General features: G+C 38.4%; 1 protein-coding gene across 2 annotated transcripts; it reads right to left on the bottom strand.

Moving 5' to 3' along the window:
* Positions 1-1,766: 1,766 nt before the first annotated feature.
* On the bottom strand, positions 1,767-16,895 carry LOC149013021 (flowering locus K homology domain-like). 2 transcript variants are annotated; one of them, XR_016173933.1, is made up of 9 exons: positions 16,527-16,895; positions 13,415-13,516; positions 12,124-12,342; positions 10,526-10,584; positions 10,365-10,447; positions 10,149-10,276; positions 5,257-5,319; positions 2,650-2,767; positions 1,767-2,143 (listed from the first exon to the last, which is right to left on the bottom strand). XR_016173933.1 is itself a non-coding variant. In XM_089158467.1 (8 exons), the coding sequence occupies exons 1-8, from the start codon at positions 16,851-16,853 to the stop codon at positions 2,072-2,074; spliced, it is 1,053 nt and encodes a 350-aa protein (XP_089014593.1). In that variant the 5' UTR covers positions 16,854-16,895; the 3' UTR covers positions 1,782-2,071. The 2 variants fall into 2 exon arrangements, 1 of the variants encoding a protein (XP_089014593.1); XM_089158467.1 differs by lacking the exon at positions 2,650-2,767 and having other exon boundaries at positions 1,782-2,143.
* Between the last annotated feature and the right edge of the window lie 720 nt (positions 16,896-17,615).

Genomic DNA, 17,615 nt, shown 5'->3' with positions numbered 1-17,615 from the left:
CAAACATTTGTTTTTTTTGAAAAAAGAAATTTTGGCAGAGATTATAGAAAGCATTGAGGATCCATAATAGAATGAAAACGGTTTTAAAATAAATTACTGTGATGTCAAATTCATTTTAAAGGAAACCTGTGGCTATGTATAGAAAAAATTTTCTAGGATCTTTTTAAGAATCCTCATTTATCTATATTGAAAGACGACTTTTAGCTCTGATGGCTCTATCGGTGAGTCAAATGATTTGGCCTATTTTCACTCCATTGACTTGAGAGTTTAATGTAATTCTGCATTTTTTTCTCACAATTTCTTAATATGTATTTTACTTGAAATAATGATTAACCCAAAGGGGTGGTTTAATTGATAAAATACAAGTAATAGATCACTTTTTTTTTTTTTTTTATCTGAGTTCATCCGGGCCAGCTTGTGCACAACAATTACATCCTCAGATGAGCTTTTTATATAATTAATATAGAAAAGAGCGAAGTAAGAGATCGGAGTTTGAATCCCATTAGGGCCAAGGTGAAGCCCCGCCTTATATTATGTATACCCTATCTCCAATATATAAAAAATATCTAATATTAAATGGTAATGTATTTTACATGTATTTTATTTTTTTTTTTTATTTTAAAGCCATACAGTTATTGTGACGTGGTTTTACATACTCTTTGAAACGAGGGTAGTTGTTGATACGAAAAGTGTTACTCGACCCACAACATATCAAAATAAATGGTTTTTCGAACACTGCAACATCCCTACCTGTTAGGCATCATTTTGACCATCGAATTCCATTGTTTAGTGGGTTTTTATGGGCAATTTTAGTTTTTTAATCATATTTAACTTCCTAATTTTAGTCATTTTAGCTTTGTTTTATTTTTCCCTAACATTTTTAGGATTTCTTAGCTATAAATAGACATCACTATCATCTTGTAAAAAGATTACACTTTTGAACAATAATTTTCAGTTTATTTTATTCAGAATTCTTTGTTTTTACGCTATATGCTACATAAATTGCGAAGTAAAAAGTATGGAGAAATTCAATGTAAGTGAATATTTTGCTCCTACAAATACCTTTCATTGCATATTGAAACTAACAAATCCAATAAAATTCATTCTTCTATAATAAAAATAAACAACCAATTAATAGAAGCCTACATGACTTTGGTTGATCTAATTCTTTTATTCTCTACATTTTAATCTCTTGAAATCCTTCATTTGATTTCAAACTCAATTAAATATTAAATATAATTGTTAAAGGACCAAATTAGTATATTTCGAAGTTGAGATAAGATTGCGTAGAAAAACTAAATCCCGCAACCACCCCAAAAAAAAAAAATAAATACAATAAACAAAAAACTCTACCCATGCCAAAGCCTTTAGCATTGAGTTCACTTTTTTGATTAGGGGGACCAAGTATTAATTATAATAATGCCTAACCTTCACAAATGTGTCCCTTGGCCCAAACATTTGTTGGGTCAGAACCCTAACCCTAACCCTAAACCGATGCACCATCCACATGCCCAATGAACAACCCAATGTGGCTACCTCTACTTTTACCAATCTTAATCTTCGGAGGAAAGTTACTCTATAATTTTACTTACAACCAAGCAAAATTAAACTAACCAATTATGATCTTTTCAACATGAGAAATCCAAAGCAAAAGTAATTATTTATCCGATATAATTTCTCACGTGTATATATATTCTCTGGTATATTCCCATATTCAGTGCCTTCTGCTAGTTATTTTAAGAAAAAAATATTAAATTTTTTAAGTCTACTTTGGTAAAGCTCGTTGGGTTTACGTTGAACTATAAATTTGATTATTTTGGGGTACATTTAAACTTATCCAATGATCAGATCTGCAAACCATTTTCAGTTGAAAGCCATGAAAATTTTGAAAATATTTACAATCAGCAACAAAATTCATAGAAACAGTTGATTAATAGCATCTGGGCAGTATGCCAAGTTACAACAAACCTCTCAAAAACATTTTCAACTACCAGTCTGAAAGTTGAGCAATAAGTGCACGACTTTATATGGTTGTCAACCTGTTGCAAGCTACAAGAAAAGAAAATGGATATCATTGACGTCTCTGCTGTAATACTGCTTGGGAATAGATGTAGTCATCCACCAACTTCTTTGCCCACGCAACCTGTTTTTGCACAATCATATTACTTTCAACACCTTGAATCAAGCAAAATAGAGGAAAATTTAATACATCAATGTTCAATCAATATTTAGGCTGAATTTTTAAATTCGAGTTACCCCTGGATATAAGGCCAGAAACTACATCTAGCTAATAGTTGCCCTACAATTATTCAAAAACTCCCCCCACCTGGAACTTCTTTTTTGATTCCCCATAAAGCAAATTTCCATCTCTTTCTCCCCTGTTAACTCAAGTCCCTATATTACCCCCTGATTCCTCCACTGTATCTCCTTCCCCTGTTTTAGTTTTAGGTATTGCATGGAAAAGGAAGCTTCAGCAAGCATTCCTTGTTAACCATGAGCCAACCACGAATGGCTTTAGGAGAGTCTCACTCTCTATGCCATCCAAGTATATAAAATAAAAACAAAACCCTCAAATTGAAGTAAGTTCAGTATCAAACTTCAATCGAGGATAGAGTAAGGAGACCATACAAGGAACCTTGGGATACATACCCTTCGAAACTATTGATTTCCAAGCTATTAACGACTTGCAGCAACATCCCTCAGGGTAATGCCTCTGCAATGCTTCTCAAGGGTGGTGACCTTGTCATTCTTCTTGAGGGAACTATCACTGATGGAGGCCAAGACCATGACGAAAACAATGGTGAGAGTAATAAGAGTTACCCACATGCAAGCATGGCATAAATTAGTCCACCTCTATCTGCTGCTTAGAAGTTTCTTCACTTTTCCGTTGCATCCTCTACCCACCTCTGGTTTGACGCTTGCAGAGCCTTGGGGGAAGGCTTGTCAAACCATTGGATTAGGGGAAAGAGAGATCCTACCTCAGCTTCAACATTATCCTTTGATTCACACACGGGGGAGGGAAATATGTGGGGAGCAGGGAGGGGAATAGGGGAGGGAGGGATTATACCTCAGCATCAACATTAACCTTGAAATGATGCAGGGGGAGGGGAAGGGGAAGGGAAGGGGGTATGGGAAGGGAGCAATGAGGGGGATTGGGGCAGAGTTTATATCTCAGCATCAACATCACCCTTAAGATGAATATGGGGGAGGAAAAGGGAGATGTGGGCAGGGGGCAGGGGCAGGGGGCAGGGGGCAGGGAGCAGGGAGGGGGATGGGGAAGGAATTATATCTCAGCATCAATTTGTTACCCAAGGAATGAAAGGGGGAGGGGAAGGGGGAGGGAGATGTGGGAAGGGAGCAGGGAAGGGGATGGGGAAGGAACTATATCTCACTATCAATTTGTTACCCAAGGAATGAAGGGGGGGAGGGAGGGGGAGGGAGATGTAGGCGGGGAGCAGGGAGGGGGATGGGGAAGGAATTATATCTCAGCATCAATTTGCCGAGTAATGAAAGGGGGAGGGGGAGGGAGATGTAAGCAGGGAGTAGGTTGGGGGATGGGGGGGAGACGGATTATGTCACAGCATCAATAGTACCCTTGGACAAAATGCAGGGGGAGGGGGAGGGGGAGTTGGGATTGGGGAGGGAAGTATTATACCTCAGCATCAACATTACCCTTGGAAAGAAAATGCAGGGGGTAGGGAGGGGGCGGGGGAGGAGAAACCATTGAATTAGAGGTAAGATGGATCATATTTCAGTATCGACACTACCTTTGAACAAGATGAAGTGGGAAGGTAGATGAGGGCAGGAAGCAGGTAAGAGTGCAGAAAGGGAGGGGGAAGACATGGGCATTTTGAGGCGACAGAAGGCAAGGGGCAGTGCAGAGGGAAGATGAGGGCAGAGGTGGGGATGGAGGACGTAGGCAGGGAATGGGGAAGGAAAGGACATAAGCACAGGAAGAGCAATGCAGGGAACCATCAGTAAACTTAGGAATTTGAAATATCAGGGAAAACGAAAAAGGAAGTTCCCTTCTCCGGCAATGAGAAAGGAAGGCTGGGGTGCAGAAGTTTTAAGTAAATAAGGGGCAAGTATAGAGAAGTGATATTAGTTACCCTTTAGTCATTGGTCTTATTTTTTTTACCATAAAAAAAAATATATGATTACACTTAATATTTGATAGTTTATTCACAATTTTAAAAATCTAGCTCGACCCAAACATTATGGTCATCATCCACAAGTCTAACCTGGCCCATCCCTAGATTGGGATTTAAAGCCTCAACCCAGCCTGCCAAACTCTAACACAAGCCCAATCTTTGACACCCCCAACAAAAGAACGAGAGAGAGAGAGAGAGAGAGAGAGAGAGAGAGAGAGAGAGAGAGAGAGAGAGAGAGGGTACGAATTTATAGACATAAAGATTCAGGGAGAAAACTAAAATCAGATCAAATCAAAATATTACACCAAAAAACAAAAAAACAAAAAAAATACCAACATCCAGTATTTGTGATGTCACTTGCCCAATCAACCATTGGATAATATTATTTGTTTCCCAAGCTTCCTATTTAACGCCAAAAAACTTCTATGGCATGTTTGCAAGGAAAATGTAACTTTTTCCCTCACATGTAAAGGTAACCGGAAGCCAAAGAATATTTAAGAGAGGTGAGGTGTCCTGCAAAGATTTTGATTTAGCAGTACACAGGGAGACGCATGAAGGGGAGGTGCCAGAGGGATGTGTGAGTGGAAGAGAGGATAAGACCAGGGGGAGATGGTGGGAGAGAGGAGTTGGAGGAAGAAAGCATGAGAGAAACTGAGGAATGGATGATGGAGGGGAACTTGGGCATGAGGAGAAGGTTTTATGATAGTTTTAAATTTTACTTTTGAAATAGAAACAACACCACCCACCCATTTTATCATGTAAAATTGTAAATGACTTTACATAGACCACAGAAGAAGAGGGGGGGAGGGGGAGGAAATCTGTTTCAAACTTTTCTTTTGGAAAACAAGATGAAAACCTCATTAGAAAAGAAATGTTCTAAAACTGTTTTCCAACACAGCAATGCCATCAAACATGTCTTTTTAAACAAAAAGTGATTGATCTTGTTTTCAAAACATTACCAAACAGGCCCTTACAGATTATAGTGTCATGTTGATCAATCACATCAACAGTGAACCAATATCACTCACTTGCAAAACCCAAATCACACTCTCCAATGATTTAGACCAATTAGTCCTTTTAAAATCAACCATGGAGGAAAATTCACCTGTTGTGAGCCACCAGCAAGTTGAACTAGTCTCTGAGCCTGTTCACCCCTTGCACCAGCAACCTGTTAACAAAAGAAAGATAAAAATGGAAACATCAGATATTTGAAATGAAATATTTCTTTATGGAAAACAATAGGATCAGAAACTTTTCAAAGGAGGCAAGGAATCGAATACCTTAAAAGAGATGAGAAAAGAAACACATAAGCCAGTGAATGAGAGAACAATAGTTTATTTCCTGATATACCACAAACTGATGTAGATCCATCACCAAAACAGTCTTGCTTTAGTAGGGTTAAGTCTTGAGTTGGGTTCTATACATGTTGGGCCTTTGAATCCATGGGTTACTTATTAGGACTGTTTACAGGCCTAAAGCAGGAGTAATCAGCCGAGCAAAGAAGTTTCTTTACTTAGTTTATGTTAAGTTGTTTTGGGCTAGTTCAATTGAGCATGTCAATGTGGTTTAGTTCAATTGACCATTATTCCATGTGGCTCAGTTTAAGTCATATTAATTGTTGGTAAGTGTTTTAGTGGGCCTGGAATAGAAATTCACAAATACAATCCTATTTTGAGTCTATTTTAGTTTCCTAGTCAAAATTAAGTAGCTTAATAGGTTATGCATTGGGCTAGGTCCATGGCTATCAAAGCATCACCTAGGCTGCCAGCTTTGTGGCCAGCGCTTTGGTCAACTGTGCACCTTGGTCTGCTAGACAGGGGCCTTCAGTGCCTTGCTAAACTAATTGGTATCGCCTTCTTTATTAACCCTCCCCAACACCTAGGTTCACCTAAGCACCTTGACAACCACGATTATCCTTTCTAGTGGTGGATCTATTTCAAGTAATTTATTTAGGGTTGTAATTGGGGTACATATTGAACACAAATTTTATTAGTGAAATTGCTTTACGGGCTGCTGCTACCATCTCCCTCCATTGTGAAAGCCTAATTTATTTCAGCGTGATCTAAACTCAAGTGGTATTGGTGTTGTATATCTAGTCAACTCTTTGGAATTGTTAAGCCCCAGAGGCTTGAATTGTCGGATTGGTGTGTATATTCAATTGGCACCTCGTGGTAGGAAGCCCGGCAGATTCAAATAAAGCTCTCCATCAATTATTGCAAAATAATAATAATAAATAAATAAATAAATTTCAAGTTCTTTCAAGATCAAGATTCTGTGTCTATTCATGCTTTTGCATACAAGGATTTCATCCCCTATAAGTCTTTACTAATCTCCTAATCCATCCCAGGGCTGAAGTCGACGGTGTGCCAAGGCCCCGCGGTGGAGCCCAGCAGATTCAAACTAAAGCCCTCCATCAATTACTGCAAAAAAAGAATAATAAATAAATTTCAAGTTCTTTCAAGATCAGGATTCTGGGTCTATTCATGCTTCTGCATACAAGGATTTCATCCCCCTATAAGTCTTTACTAATCTCCTAATCCATCCCAGAACCAAATTTCCCACCCATCTCTTGAAATCATCCCATCTCCTAAATCTTTGACAAACTAACTAGTATTTAGCTAATATAGGCTGCATCCAACCCAGGGGAACAAAAGTTAGTCTTACACAACACAAACCACTCCAAAACCAAAGAATCTTCTCCAGCCTCAAAACAGACAACTCAAGAACCCAACTCTTTCCAATATTACTGGTATTAATCCCAAAACCCAATTTCATCCCAGACTCAACTAATCAACCAAACCATAGCAATTCCGTCCATCCCAAGAACACATTTCCAAAACCCAAATTTCCCATATATCAATCACCCAAAGTCCAAAAATCAAGAAACCTTCATTAACAGATTCCCCAACATCAACCAAGCAATAACCAACATAACAAGCCATAACCCTTTGAGCATGTTCATTAAAGATCCTGGAAGAACTGGCTCCTAGTTGATCTCTTATCAATCTACAACCACATCACAAATATTACGCATCAACTAATCATTCTGTCCCAAAGTTTCGCTATGTCAGCAATAAGAACTGGGAGAACTCATTTAAGGTAATGAGGACAGGAAGAGAAAGGTGACAACAAAGGGGACCCAAGTAGGATTTCAAGAAACAGAGGCCAGCAGGTACGAACATTTCTATGGAGGAAGGCAGTGAAGAGAATGTAATAGTATTGCGGAGACTCATTTTGAAATAAAGGTGTCAAGATGCCAATGCAACCTATGGCAGTTGCCAAATGCCTAGGCTAGGCCAAGGTAAGAACCTCATTTGAAGAAATGTGCCCTACTCTGTGTCCTGATTCCTGTTCCAAACTGCGCTTTCTCATTCTCTTCTTTTTTTCCTTTTTCTCTCCCCACAACCCCCCCAACCTTAACCCATTTTTGGACTAAAATAGATCTCAGTGCCTGTCACCTTGACCATATATAGGCACCCTGTCTCCTGGGGAACACCTTAAGAATTATGGCATCATCCATCAGCTCTAGTATTTTATGAGACTTGAAAAAGTTTAAAAATGTAAAGAAAATTTGATAGAACAAAACCCTGCTATGGGCAACAGGTCAGAGGCACAGAGAACTACAAACTACAAACAAGCAGGGATGAGAAATTCAGACAGGTCAGAGATTGGAGCTGTTCCAGAAAGCTTACGTTGTTAAACAGTGTAACAAGCCAGATAGGGCTACAACTGGGCCGGGCTGGGCCGAGGTTTTGCAATCCCAAGCCCAGCCCTATATGTTCTAATCTAAGCCCATTCCCGCCCTAACCCTAGTTAAGGGCCAAGGATTATTGTCCCTAGCCCTAAGCCCTACAGGGCCAGGCCGAGCCCATTCCCGCCCTAATTGGGCCAGGTCTGGATGGGTTGGCCCTGGCCCTAATTGTCCCTGTCCATGGCCCTGATTGGCCTTGTCCCTAGCCTTAATTGGTCCTATCCTTGGACCTAAAATATCAAATGTAAATTCATAAAAAAAAAATAATAATAATAATATATAAAAGTATCACGAGTAAACTAAAAATAAAATTCATAAAAATATAAGATGATTCAAGCTCCTACAAAATGATAAAATAGTCAATAAGTTGATAGTGTTGCTCTAAACATAGATTAATTCATACTCCATAATTCTATATTGAGTTCTGAAAGTCTCCCATTGCTTTGATGATGGAAATTGAAAACCTCTCCCATTACTTTGGTGATGGAAATTGAAAATCTCTCACATTGATATCCTTATTCAACAAAAAAAAACTGTCCAAAACCTGTTAACAAGTAAATCAACAATAGTTTAGTATTGATATTTTTTTCGTAGTTAAAGAAAATGATATTTTAGTTTTTTCTGAAATATCACATTGGAGGCAAAAGAAAGATGCCAATATTCATGATGAGAAGTTGGGGTGTAGATTTGTTAGATATTAATTCTCTATATACAAGTTTTTATTATTTATAATATATTATCTCGCCTAAGTCCAAAAAAAAATCAATGTTTTTTGGAACTACAAGTGACTTAGTTCGATAAATAAAAATTACCTTTAAAATAATATAAAAAGTGAACTTAATAGTCTAATATGATCAAAATGACTGAAGGTCAAAGTCGAGACTCATAGTTATATCAGTGTTAATATGAAGATTAAGGTAAAAATCTAGTACATGATCAGGGTCAAATTAACATTAAGACTATAGCCAAAATTAAGGTCAGGATTGGGCCAAAATCAAATGGATGCTTACTACATTTGTAATGAGGATATTTTTATTAATTTTCTACAAAACATGATCATATTTTTAAAAGTTGACACGTGTCAAGTATTCACCCATGTGGTTTAGAATTAATTCCTTTCCATATGGGAGGAGGGTCCAGACTCAAATTAGGATCAGGATTAGGGCCAAAATCATGGGCCCAGATCAGGGCCAAAATCTTGGGCCTAGATCAGGGCCAGATCAGGGCCAAGATCAAGGCCAAAATCAAGGACGGGCCGAGATGGTCTAGGCAGGCCAGAGAGTAATCCCAAGCCCGCCCTTGGCCCTAACCCGCCCTTAGGGCCAAAATCTTTAGCCCAAGCCCTATTCGGGCTCAGGGCGGGTCAAGGCCGCCAGGGCCAAACTTGCACCCCTAAGCCAGAATAGTGGCATTCAAGAAGATTGAAATGGAGAAAATAGCAACCAATGTTGCTTAAGTGGCTGAAACCTATGCACTCCAGAGATTGAATCTGGGAGCAGCTAAATCTTTTACTCAATGTTCAAGGTCTCAAGTTGAATTTTATGTTAAGTGTCCAATGTTTATCAAGTGTTAATAATGTTCCTAATAGTACAAAAACTATGAGCAACAGATGTTCTTGTTTGCAGTTACCAATATCAAAGCTAACTTGCCTCATGAGTTTTGATTGAACCTCACATGATTGTAAAAAGACAGATAGAAATAACAGTTCTTTAACTCTATTGATTCATCATTACCTCCCCAAATATTATTGTGCTCAAGTAATTAATCAACAAAGGAATTCCACCCTTTACCATGCAGTTACAAAACTCAAAAGTGACTCCAACTCCAAGTGAAATAGAAAACGAGAAGCAATGAATATAATATACAAATATAATAAATAAACAGAAATCAAGTGACCTTGAGACTATAAAAAGGGATAGAAGTATTAACCAGTGAATTCATTTTAAAATTGAATTCTTCCAGATGCACAAGTCATAGAAACAGGAAAAAGTACAAAAAAGAGAATGAAACAGCTGCATTTTTCCAATTGTATCAAGGGAATTATGGACTGTAGCGACGGGAAAAGCCAGGGCCACCCAGGACTTGAGCTACATTTACAGACAATACACAGAGGAGGTTCTTCCCATCAATCCATTCCAATTACAAACAAAAAAAGTAAATAAATAAACTAAATGCTTTCTTGCTGTGTGACTCTTGGCGTGAACATTAACAACTACCACAAAGCAACTGAAACTTCAAGTACATACCTTGACCGTTGCCCCAGACTCAGTTCTAATCCTTGAAATGTTGCAGCCACACTTGCCAATCAAACCACCAACCATTGTCTCAGGAACCATCATCTCAAAGGTAATAAAATCAGCTGCAAGTGGGTGTCCTATAGAAAGCAATGTTATAAGAAAAACATTGAAGAATATTTTAGATGGATAGCATGGGTGTTTCAATCCAGGTAGCACTAAACAAACCTGGAGTTTGGGCCATATATGGTTGATTTGCATTAAAGTTGTACGCCGGTCGGACTGAAACAACTTTTCTTGGAGGATTTAACCTGCAGAAAATGATATTTTAATAAATACAAAAGCAAGTTGATAAATATTGACTACTTGAATGGATGAAATGGACTGACCTCAATAGTTGGCCAATATCAACCAAGGCTTTCAGTACTCCTGGAACATCACCTGTTATCTGATTTACTAAAGAGTGTTAGCAACACTAGGAGGAGACCAGAAGTAGAACAAAAAATTCCAAATAAGGTTAAGAAGAGGTACAATCTCTACCAATCCTTCAAGCCATAGTTGTCAAGGTGGCTAAGTAGGCAACAAAGTGTACGAAGGGTGCCCAGACGACAAAGGGTCCGCTTAGGCATTGCCCAAGCACCATGTGTGCAATGCATGATCATATGTAATACCAACAATAATTTTATATGAAGTCATGTCGACGCAATATTATAAAAAAAGTATAGAATAAATTATTAGAGTACAAAGAAATAACAACCAATAAATGTATAAACAGTTGATATGGCATATTATTGCCAAGCCTTAAAGTATCAGCACCTGGTATTGTATTGGAAGGGTGATTTTAAAAATGTTTCATATTGAATTGGGAGACACAATATGAGCTAGACAAGGAAATGGTCAAAAAACATATGGAATATCTTTGTAAATATACTAATTACAGCAGTTTTGAAGTATGAAATGTTATAAATAATAAATAAGACAACAGCAAAATGTATCATTTACAAAGAGGAGAACAAGTACGACAATACAAAAGACATTATTAGTTAATAGGGTAACCTACAAAAGTAAACATAAAACCTTGGTCGTAACTTTCAACCAAAGAAGTATCCTGGGTGGCAAGCTGATGCTAAAAACTAAGCTTCCAACAGTTAAAAAGGATACTACACAAACTACCAGAAACTAAGTGGACATTTCTTTATACATATAAAGCTTTAAATCGCCTTCAATTTTCAGAAAAATAACCTTCAATAAGCCACAACAGATAACATAAAGTGGAAAGTCATCATCATGTAACTTTCCCTTGACAAAGCTGCTATCAAGCCTTAGAACTATACGAAAGTCAAGCATGGTTCACTCAATTTCAGGATGAGAAATCATTCCTATTTTATCAATACAAGGTGGCTTTGGAAAGAAACCAATAGAATGTCATATTCCTATGATTAGCACATGCATCCATCTATCTCAATAAAATATAGCTTCCTTTTAGTTATGTGAGTCAACAAACGTCATAATGTCGTTTTTTCTTGTGGACCTTCATCGTCTACACAATGCATGGCATACCTCGGCATCTATAAATTGCATCTCAACATAAGAACTGGTCATGGGAAACAGAATTTAGAAACCCACAGCCAAATGCACAGTATATTACTGCAACAAAATGAGGGGAATACTTATGACAATGCAGGCAATTCTGCAGTGCCTTCATCACCAATGGAGACCAGTAACACACTGGCAAATGTGCAGGTGACCACTTTCCGTTTCACGGAAGAGAATTATCAGTAATTGCTTTTCTTCCTGTATTCCAAGTGTAAACTCAACAATGCTCAGTTCAGCTCACCTCAATAAACGACAACAACTTAAGAAACCAAATACAAGACAGAAACAGAATAGATGAGGCAGTTAATGATCATCAAACTAAAATTCAACCAAAGAAAATGGAAACTGGGGGGGGTAATCATCCACACAGTTCTAGCCAAGAGAAGTTCACCTGCACCAAGCGATCAGATTCATGAGCAGAAGCACAAAAAGGGAACTGATTTTGAGCCATAATCATTATATTGGTGCCAGATGAATTCCTTAATTTCTCAATATTCTGGCCAGACACCCCAATCAGAGAACCTGTTTGTGACCCTGCAATCAGCAACCGAATCATTTTGACAGCAACCTGTACTACGCCAACTGATGCAACAGCATTGACATCATCATCCTATAAATAAAGATAAAAAAGGAAGAAATAATTCCATCAGTGCATGACCACACGAGGAAAAGTTGGACTCTAAAACAGACTCATTTTGTCCTCAAAATTAAAGATTCAAAGTTTACTGGATACAGAATTTAACACAATTATACCACCATCACCTATAATGTAACTATGTGAGACAACCAAGAACATAGCAAACAGGTGATAACCCAAGAAGAAGCTGTAATTATCATTAGCCCTGTCATAACGGTACTTCATTTTCAAATCACACGTGCATCAAGCCAAATGTTGGGCAGCAAAAGCTTGAATGGCTTAAGGCCCCTTTCACACACTGACCTGCCACATCCTACTTGTTTCAAGCTCTCCCTACCCATATAACTAATGCATCCAAATTACAATACTATTAAAAAGGCATACTTAGTTTGTCAATGAGGCTCCCGCCACTACAGGGTCTAGGGAGAGTGGTAATGTACACAGCCTTACCCTGCTTTCGCATACAAGCTGTTTCCAAACTCAAACATGTGACCACTCGGTTACAACACAGTTACACAGCAACCTTACCGTTGCATCAAGGTCCGAATCTCAAAGTAGAATATTATTGTCCACTTTAGTTTATCAACCTCTTCTTCCTCTGTGCTGTAACAGGTTTATGATCTGGTGGTTGTTTGTGGTTGAAGGGTAGCAGAATTCACAGAGGTGTAGTGCATAATGGTAACAATCTGTGCCTTTCCTTCATTTTATTATTCAGTTCATGTGACCTGATTGTATCTCTTTCTTCCTTCAATATTAACATATCCTTACTTTATTACCACAAAAAATAATAATAATAATTAAAAAAAAAACCTTAAAAAATCAATTCTTTCTGGAAACACCAAGATTCCTTGGAAACTGATGAACAAAATGAGCTGGAATATCTCAAGTTAAATACCAATAAATCAGGGGAGAAAGGACAGAAAATTGACATTTTTAAAGAACCATGCTCTTTAGAAGAAAGTCATCCACCAATGATCTAGGGAGGGAAAATGTAAAACATAATTTCTTACATACTTAAAAATGGTGTACTCAAGAATCACATTACCATGAGAATAACACTGCCTATATGATGAAGTGCATTTTCTGCAGCAGAAATCTGGCTATCATTGTCCGCAGAACTGATAATGATTACACGCTCTTCAAATGGCTGCAATATAAGAAAACAAAGTCAGAAATACCATTATTTTAGATCTATAACATATTATTGGGCTTAAACTTAAATTGAGGCTGATACTTCGTAAATAGTAATGATGTATATATGTCACTTGGAATCATAGGCTCAAATTAGCATATTACCCATCGAAAAGGTTATTTTTATCACATAAATCCTCTAAGCGTCTATCTTGTAATTGGCCAACTTAATGAGCCTAACATATGGGTAGAAAGTAAGGGGAAAAGACTTCACAGTTTAGAGTCTATTTACTATAGAAATATTTACGTGCACAACACACTATGCCATAAATTACAGATTGGTCCCAAAAAGTTAACACCGTCCCAAGGGTGTTAATGGTTGAAGCAAACTGACCATTATACCCTCAAGTAAAAAAAAACAAAAGTACAACTGTACCCTCACCCATACCATTTAAAATTACAATTCTATCCCCCATACACCATTCTCAAATAACCATACAGGTGGGTGAAGGGAGGTGCAGGGGAATCCCTTCACCCATCTAAGACAAAAGGATCTGGTTCGATTTCTGATTTCTTCTCTGGTTTTCTTCCTGTGTCGAGCTTCTCCCATGGTGGTTTTCCTTTTCCATTTTTGTTGGGTTTGAAGACAGAGAAAGTAGATGGTAGAAAGAGGGAAGAGAACAACAGCTTGATGGTTCTCCTTTTCCTTCTCCATTTTCCTATCGTATCATGTCTGTTCTCTCTGTTTCGGTTACTTCTTTTTCTGCTATTTTTTATTGCAATTTCATCCCATGACAAATCACAAAAGTGATAAAGGCATTTAAGGGATCGATGAATAGTATTATTGACCGATATCACTGGACTGGAAGTTAGAATGAATTCTGCAATTAGTATTAAAAAATAATAAATTGCAGAAAAATAAACTCTTTGTCGTCTCTTTTGGAAGGAGGTCAATGAAATATGTATCCCAGATCATCTGGGTTACAAGGAAAAGAAAGATTTTGTTAAGAAAGTAATGCTTTATTCAAAGGTAAATCTCAAATTTTAGAACTCCACCTGTCTTGAAGCTACTCAGGAACCGGATTTCTTGGGGCCACCATACCTCTTAGCAATCTAAGGGGAAGATGTCAGGAAAAGACAACAGCAGATGAGAGGAGCAGGATGCGGAATTTTGGAGGGGGGGTGGCAGCAGTTGCGGAGGTGATTTCATAGGGATTGCACAGGTGAGGCAGGGTGGCATTTACAGAAGTGGATGCGGCGAGGGCTGCAGAGAGGTGTGGAGGTTAGACATGGTGATGAGATGAGCTCACAGTAGGGTTGTTGCAAGGCCAACAGAGCAATCTAATGAATGGAAAACGTTAATCAATCAATGTAAGAGGAGGTGCTGATGGGTGGTTTCCGACAGTGGAAGCCGATTTCCGGCGGCTCAACTTAACCAATGAAGAAATTTTTCAAAATAGGTTTAAGTTAAAGGCAACTGAATCATTTTAACACATAAGGATTAAGGAGTAATTTAGTTATATTTTGAAGTAAAAGGGGGGTCAGTAATTTCGTGCACACCTCAACTCCCGGGGGGGGGGTGCACGTAAAGATCTCTTTACTTTATCATTTCACATTCCCAGTTAATTTAGGTTACCTTATTGGTAAGGATAGGGTTAGGCCTTTCCTTGTCTAAGTCTACTTTTGGATCTTCTATGTAAATTCATGAGGGAGGCCAGCATCATAAATGAATTTGAGCACAATAAAAGTTCATAAGTGTAATGTTCAAATCCTGAAAGCGAAAGTTAACAGGCCTAAAGTGAGATGCCCATTCCATTCTCCACACAATTTGAGGTCCCATTCTTTTTTTTCAAGTGTCTTTTCGTTTGGAGGCTTTCTATTTGATCCTGCAAGGGGATTAGACATATTTTGATTTAGTCTTACATTATTGGTATCAGAATCTATCACCTCCTGGGGTTGACATTAACACAACAAAGATGAAGCCAGAAGTTACTTAATTTTCTGAACAAAGGGATCCATTCCTATTCCTTAATTGGTTGAATTCTCTATAGAAATATTTTGAGTGGTGAGAACCTGAAAGTCATGTTAGTTTACTTTTGATTGGCCGATTGCGCAAAACAATTGTGGAAATCCCATAAAAATAGACCCCAGTTAGAGGACATGAACCTAGAACGCAGGAGAGATGAAGTACAAGTTAAGAGGAAAAGTACGTACTTGAATAGAAGAAAGACAAATAACAATGAGAGAAAGTTTTCAGACGATTATCCCTTCTGTGACATTGAATAACCCTCTTAGTGTACTTCTTATTTTTTGTTTTCCTGATTAAAGAGAAAAAACAAAAACAAACAAACCAACCTACCTCGTGCACAAAATACTTATAAGTTAGACAAATCATGTTCGAGGTTCCACTCTGTTGAACTGTGGCGGATATGACTCTAAGTACTCAAGTTCTCTCCCAACAATTCCTCCTTTGCCATCCAGGGCTTTCACTTTCTCCTTTAACCACATCCAATTTGCACAGATACCTTTGACATCTGCTGCACCGGACAAACCATCCATTGATTTTCTCACATCTTCTCAGCTATTGATGCTACTCCAAAGTTCTCATAAAGGGCTTTTATTTTCAGCACTACTTAATCATATAAAATAAAACATATATAAAAACGGTAACTCTCACTCGTTGGTCATTCTCAAGCTGAGTAGTTCAATCGGCATTCTCATTTCCCAATTTATCAGCGTTCCCATCTCTCAACCAACTCTACATTCGCGCCTAACCTAACAAAATCACTTCCAATAGATAAAAGTAAAACCCAAGCACAAACCAATGAGAGGGGTGGAGAGGGAAGGGCAAGGAGAGAGAAGTAGAAAAATAAACCCAATTAAGGTTAACATCTTTCGTGAATAGGCGAACTCTGTTAAAAACCCTTAATTTAAAGCGAGAAAAGAAGAAGTAACAAGCTTTTCAATCCCCAAAAGAAATAAAGAAAAAAGGTCTACTACAGGAAACAGGAGAAGTTGGAACTCACAGCAATAGCATCTGCAATCTTAATCATGGCGCCAGTCTCTTCTCTGACCTTTTGAATTCGACAACCTCCTCTACCAATGACTTTTCCTATCTCCCTCGACGGGAGGACTATCCTGAACAACACATCCTGCGGTTTGGCCAACCGCTTCGGCGACTGGTGATCTGGCGCGGCCTCCGCAGGAGCTTCGCTAGCGACAGCGGCAACGGTAACAGTGTGCGTGGTTGGTTCATCCTCCCGGCGACGCTTTGTACCTCTATCGGATTCATCAACTTTCTCCTCCTCCTTAACTGTAGAGGATATTTTCTGCTCTTCGGTTGCTTGTTGCATCCTCGGAAGGCCGCGTTCCAGGAATACCCAGAAAAGTTCTAATTCGACATTTCAATCTAACATACTTATCCTCCGTCGCACTCGCACACTTAAAGGGACAATTTACCATCTTACCCTTCATGAGCGGCTGCCTGCGTACCCTAAACTGGCGTAGAGATGCGTTCTCATCATTAAGATTTTCTACTAAGTGTTATAATAAAATGACCTAAATGCCCTTATATCCATTTAACTCATTTAAAATTTTTAATTTCAAATTATCCAAATTTTCCTTTCACCCACTTCTTCCTATCACTGTGTCACTCGCCAAAACCTGCTAGCTACAAAAACCACCACACCCCCTCACCCTGCCAGGGACCATTGTTGTCGCCACCGGCTTTCCATTCACCCCCCGAAAAATCGGCAAAAATTTTGAAGCTAGGCTATTAATTTAATATTGAAGTGAAAAGTTTGAAACACTAAAGAAAGGCTATAGTTTATCTGTTCATATTTCTAGAAACTTGAGCAGTTGCTGAACATCAAAGATGCATATACAACAACATATGGGAATTAGAGGTGGTGGTGCCGATGGCCACAATGCTCTTTAGGTTCTAGTCAACTCCTGCTACTTGGTTCGACTCTTTTTTTGACAGACCTTCTTCTGCAGACCCAATGCCTCTTTCAAGCTCTTGTGAACAATTCAATGACACCCAATTCCATAAACTCGAGAATTACAGTTCTACCAAGGCTAATCCCAATCTTTTGCAAACAACCACGGTTGCACTT

This window comes from Hakea prostrata, chromosome 6, assembly GCF_041222555.1.
Source record: "Hakea prostrata isolate BN-2017 chromosome 6, UWA_Hpros_2, whole genome shotgun sequence".
NCBI classification, from domain to species: domain Eukaryota; kingdom Viridiplantae; phylum Streptophyta; class Magnoliopsida; order Proteales; family Proteaceae; genus Hakea; species Hakea prostrata.
The sequence above is the reverse complement of the archived record's forward strand: the minus strand, read 5'-3'. Positions and strand labels throughout refer to the sequence as shown.

Bases quoted from the DNA above. Each gene is read 5' to 3' on its own strand.
- LOC149013021 (XM_089158467.1), bottom strand. From the start codon at position 16,853: ATGCAACAAGCAACCGAAGAGCAGAAAATATCCTCTACAGTTAAGGAG. The intron at 10,277-10,364 runs GTTTGTTTAGTG...TGCTTTCTATAG, and splicing joins ATATATGGCCCAAACTCCAG to GACACCCACTTGCAGCTGAT. The intron at 5,320-10,148 runs GTATGTACTTGA...TTTTGTTAACAG, and splicing joins AGTCTGGGGCAACGGTCAAG to GTTGCTGGTGCAAGGGGTGA.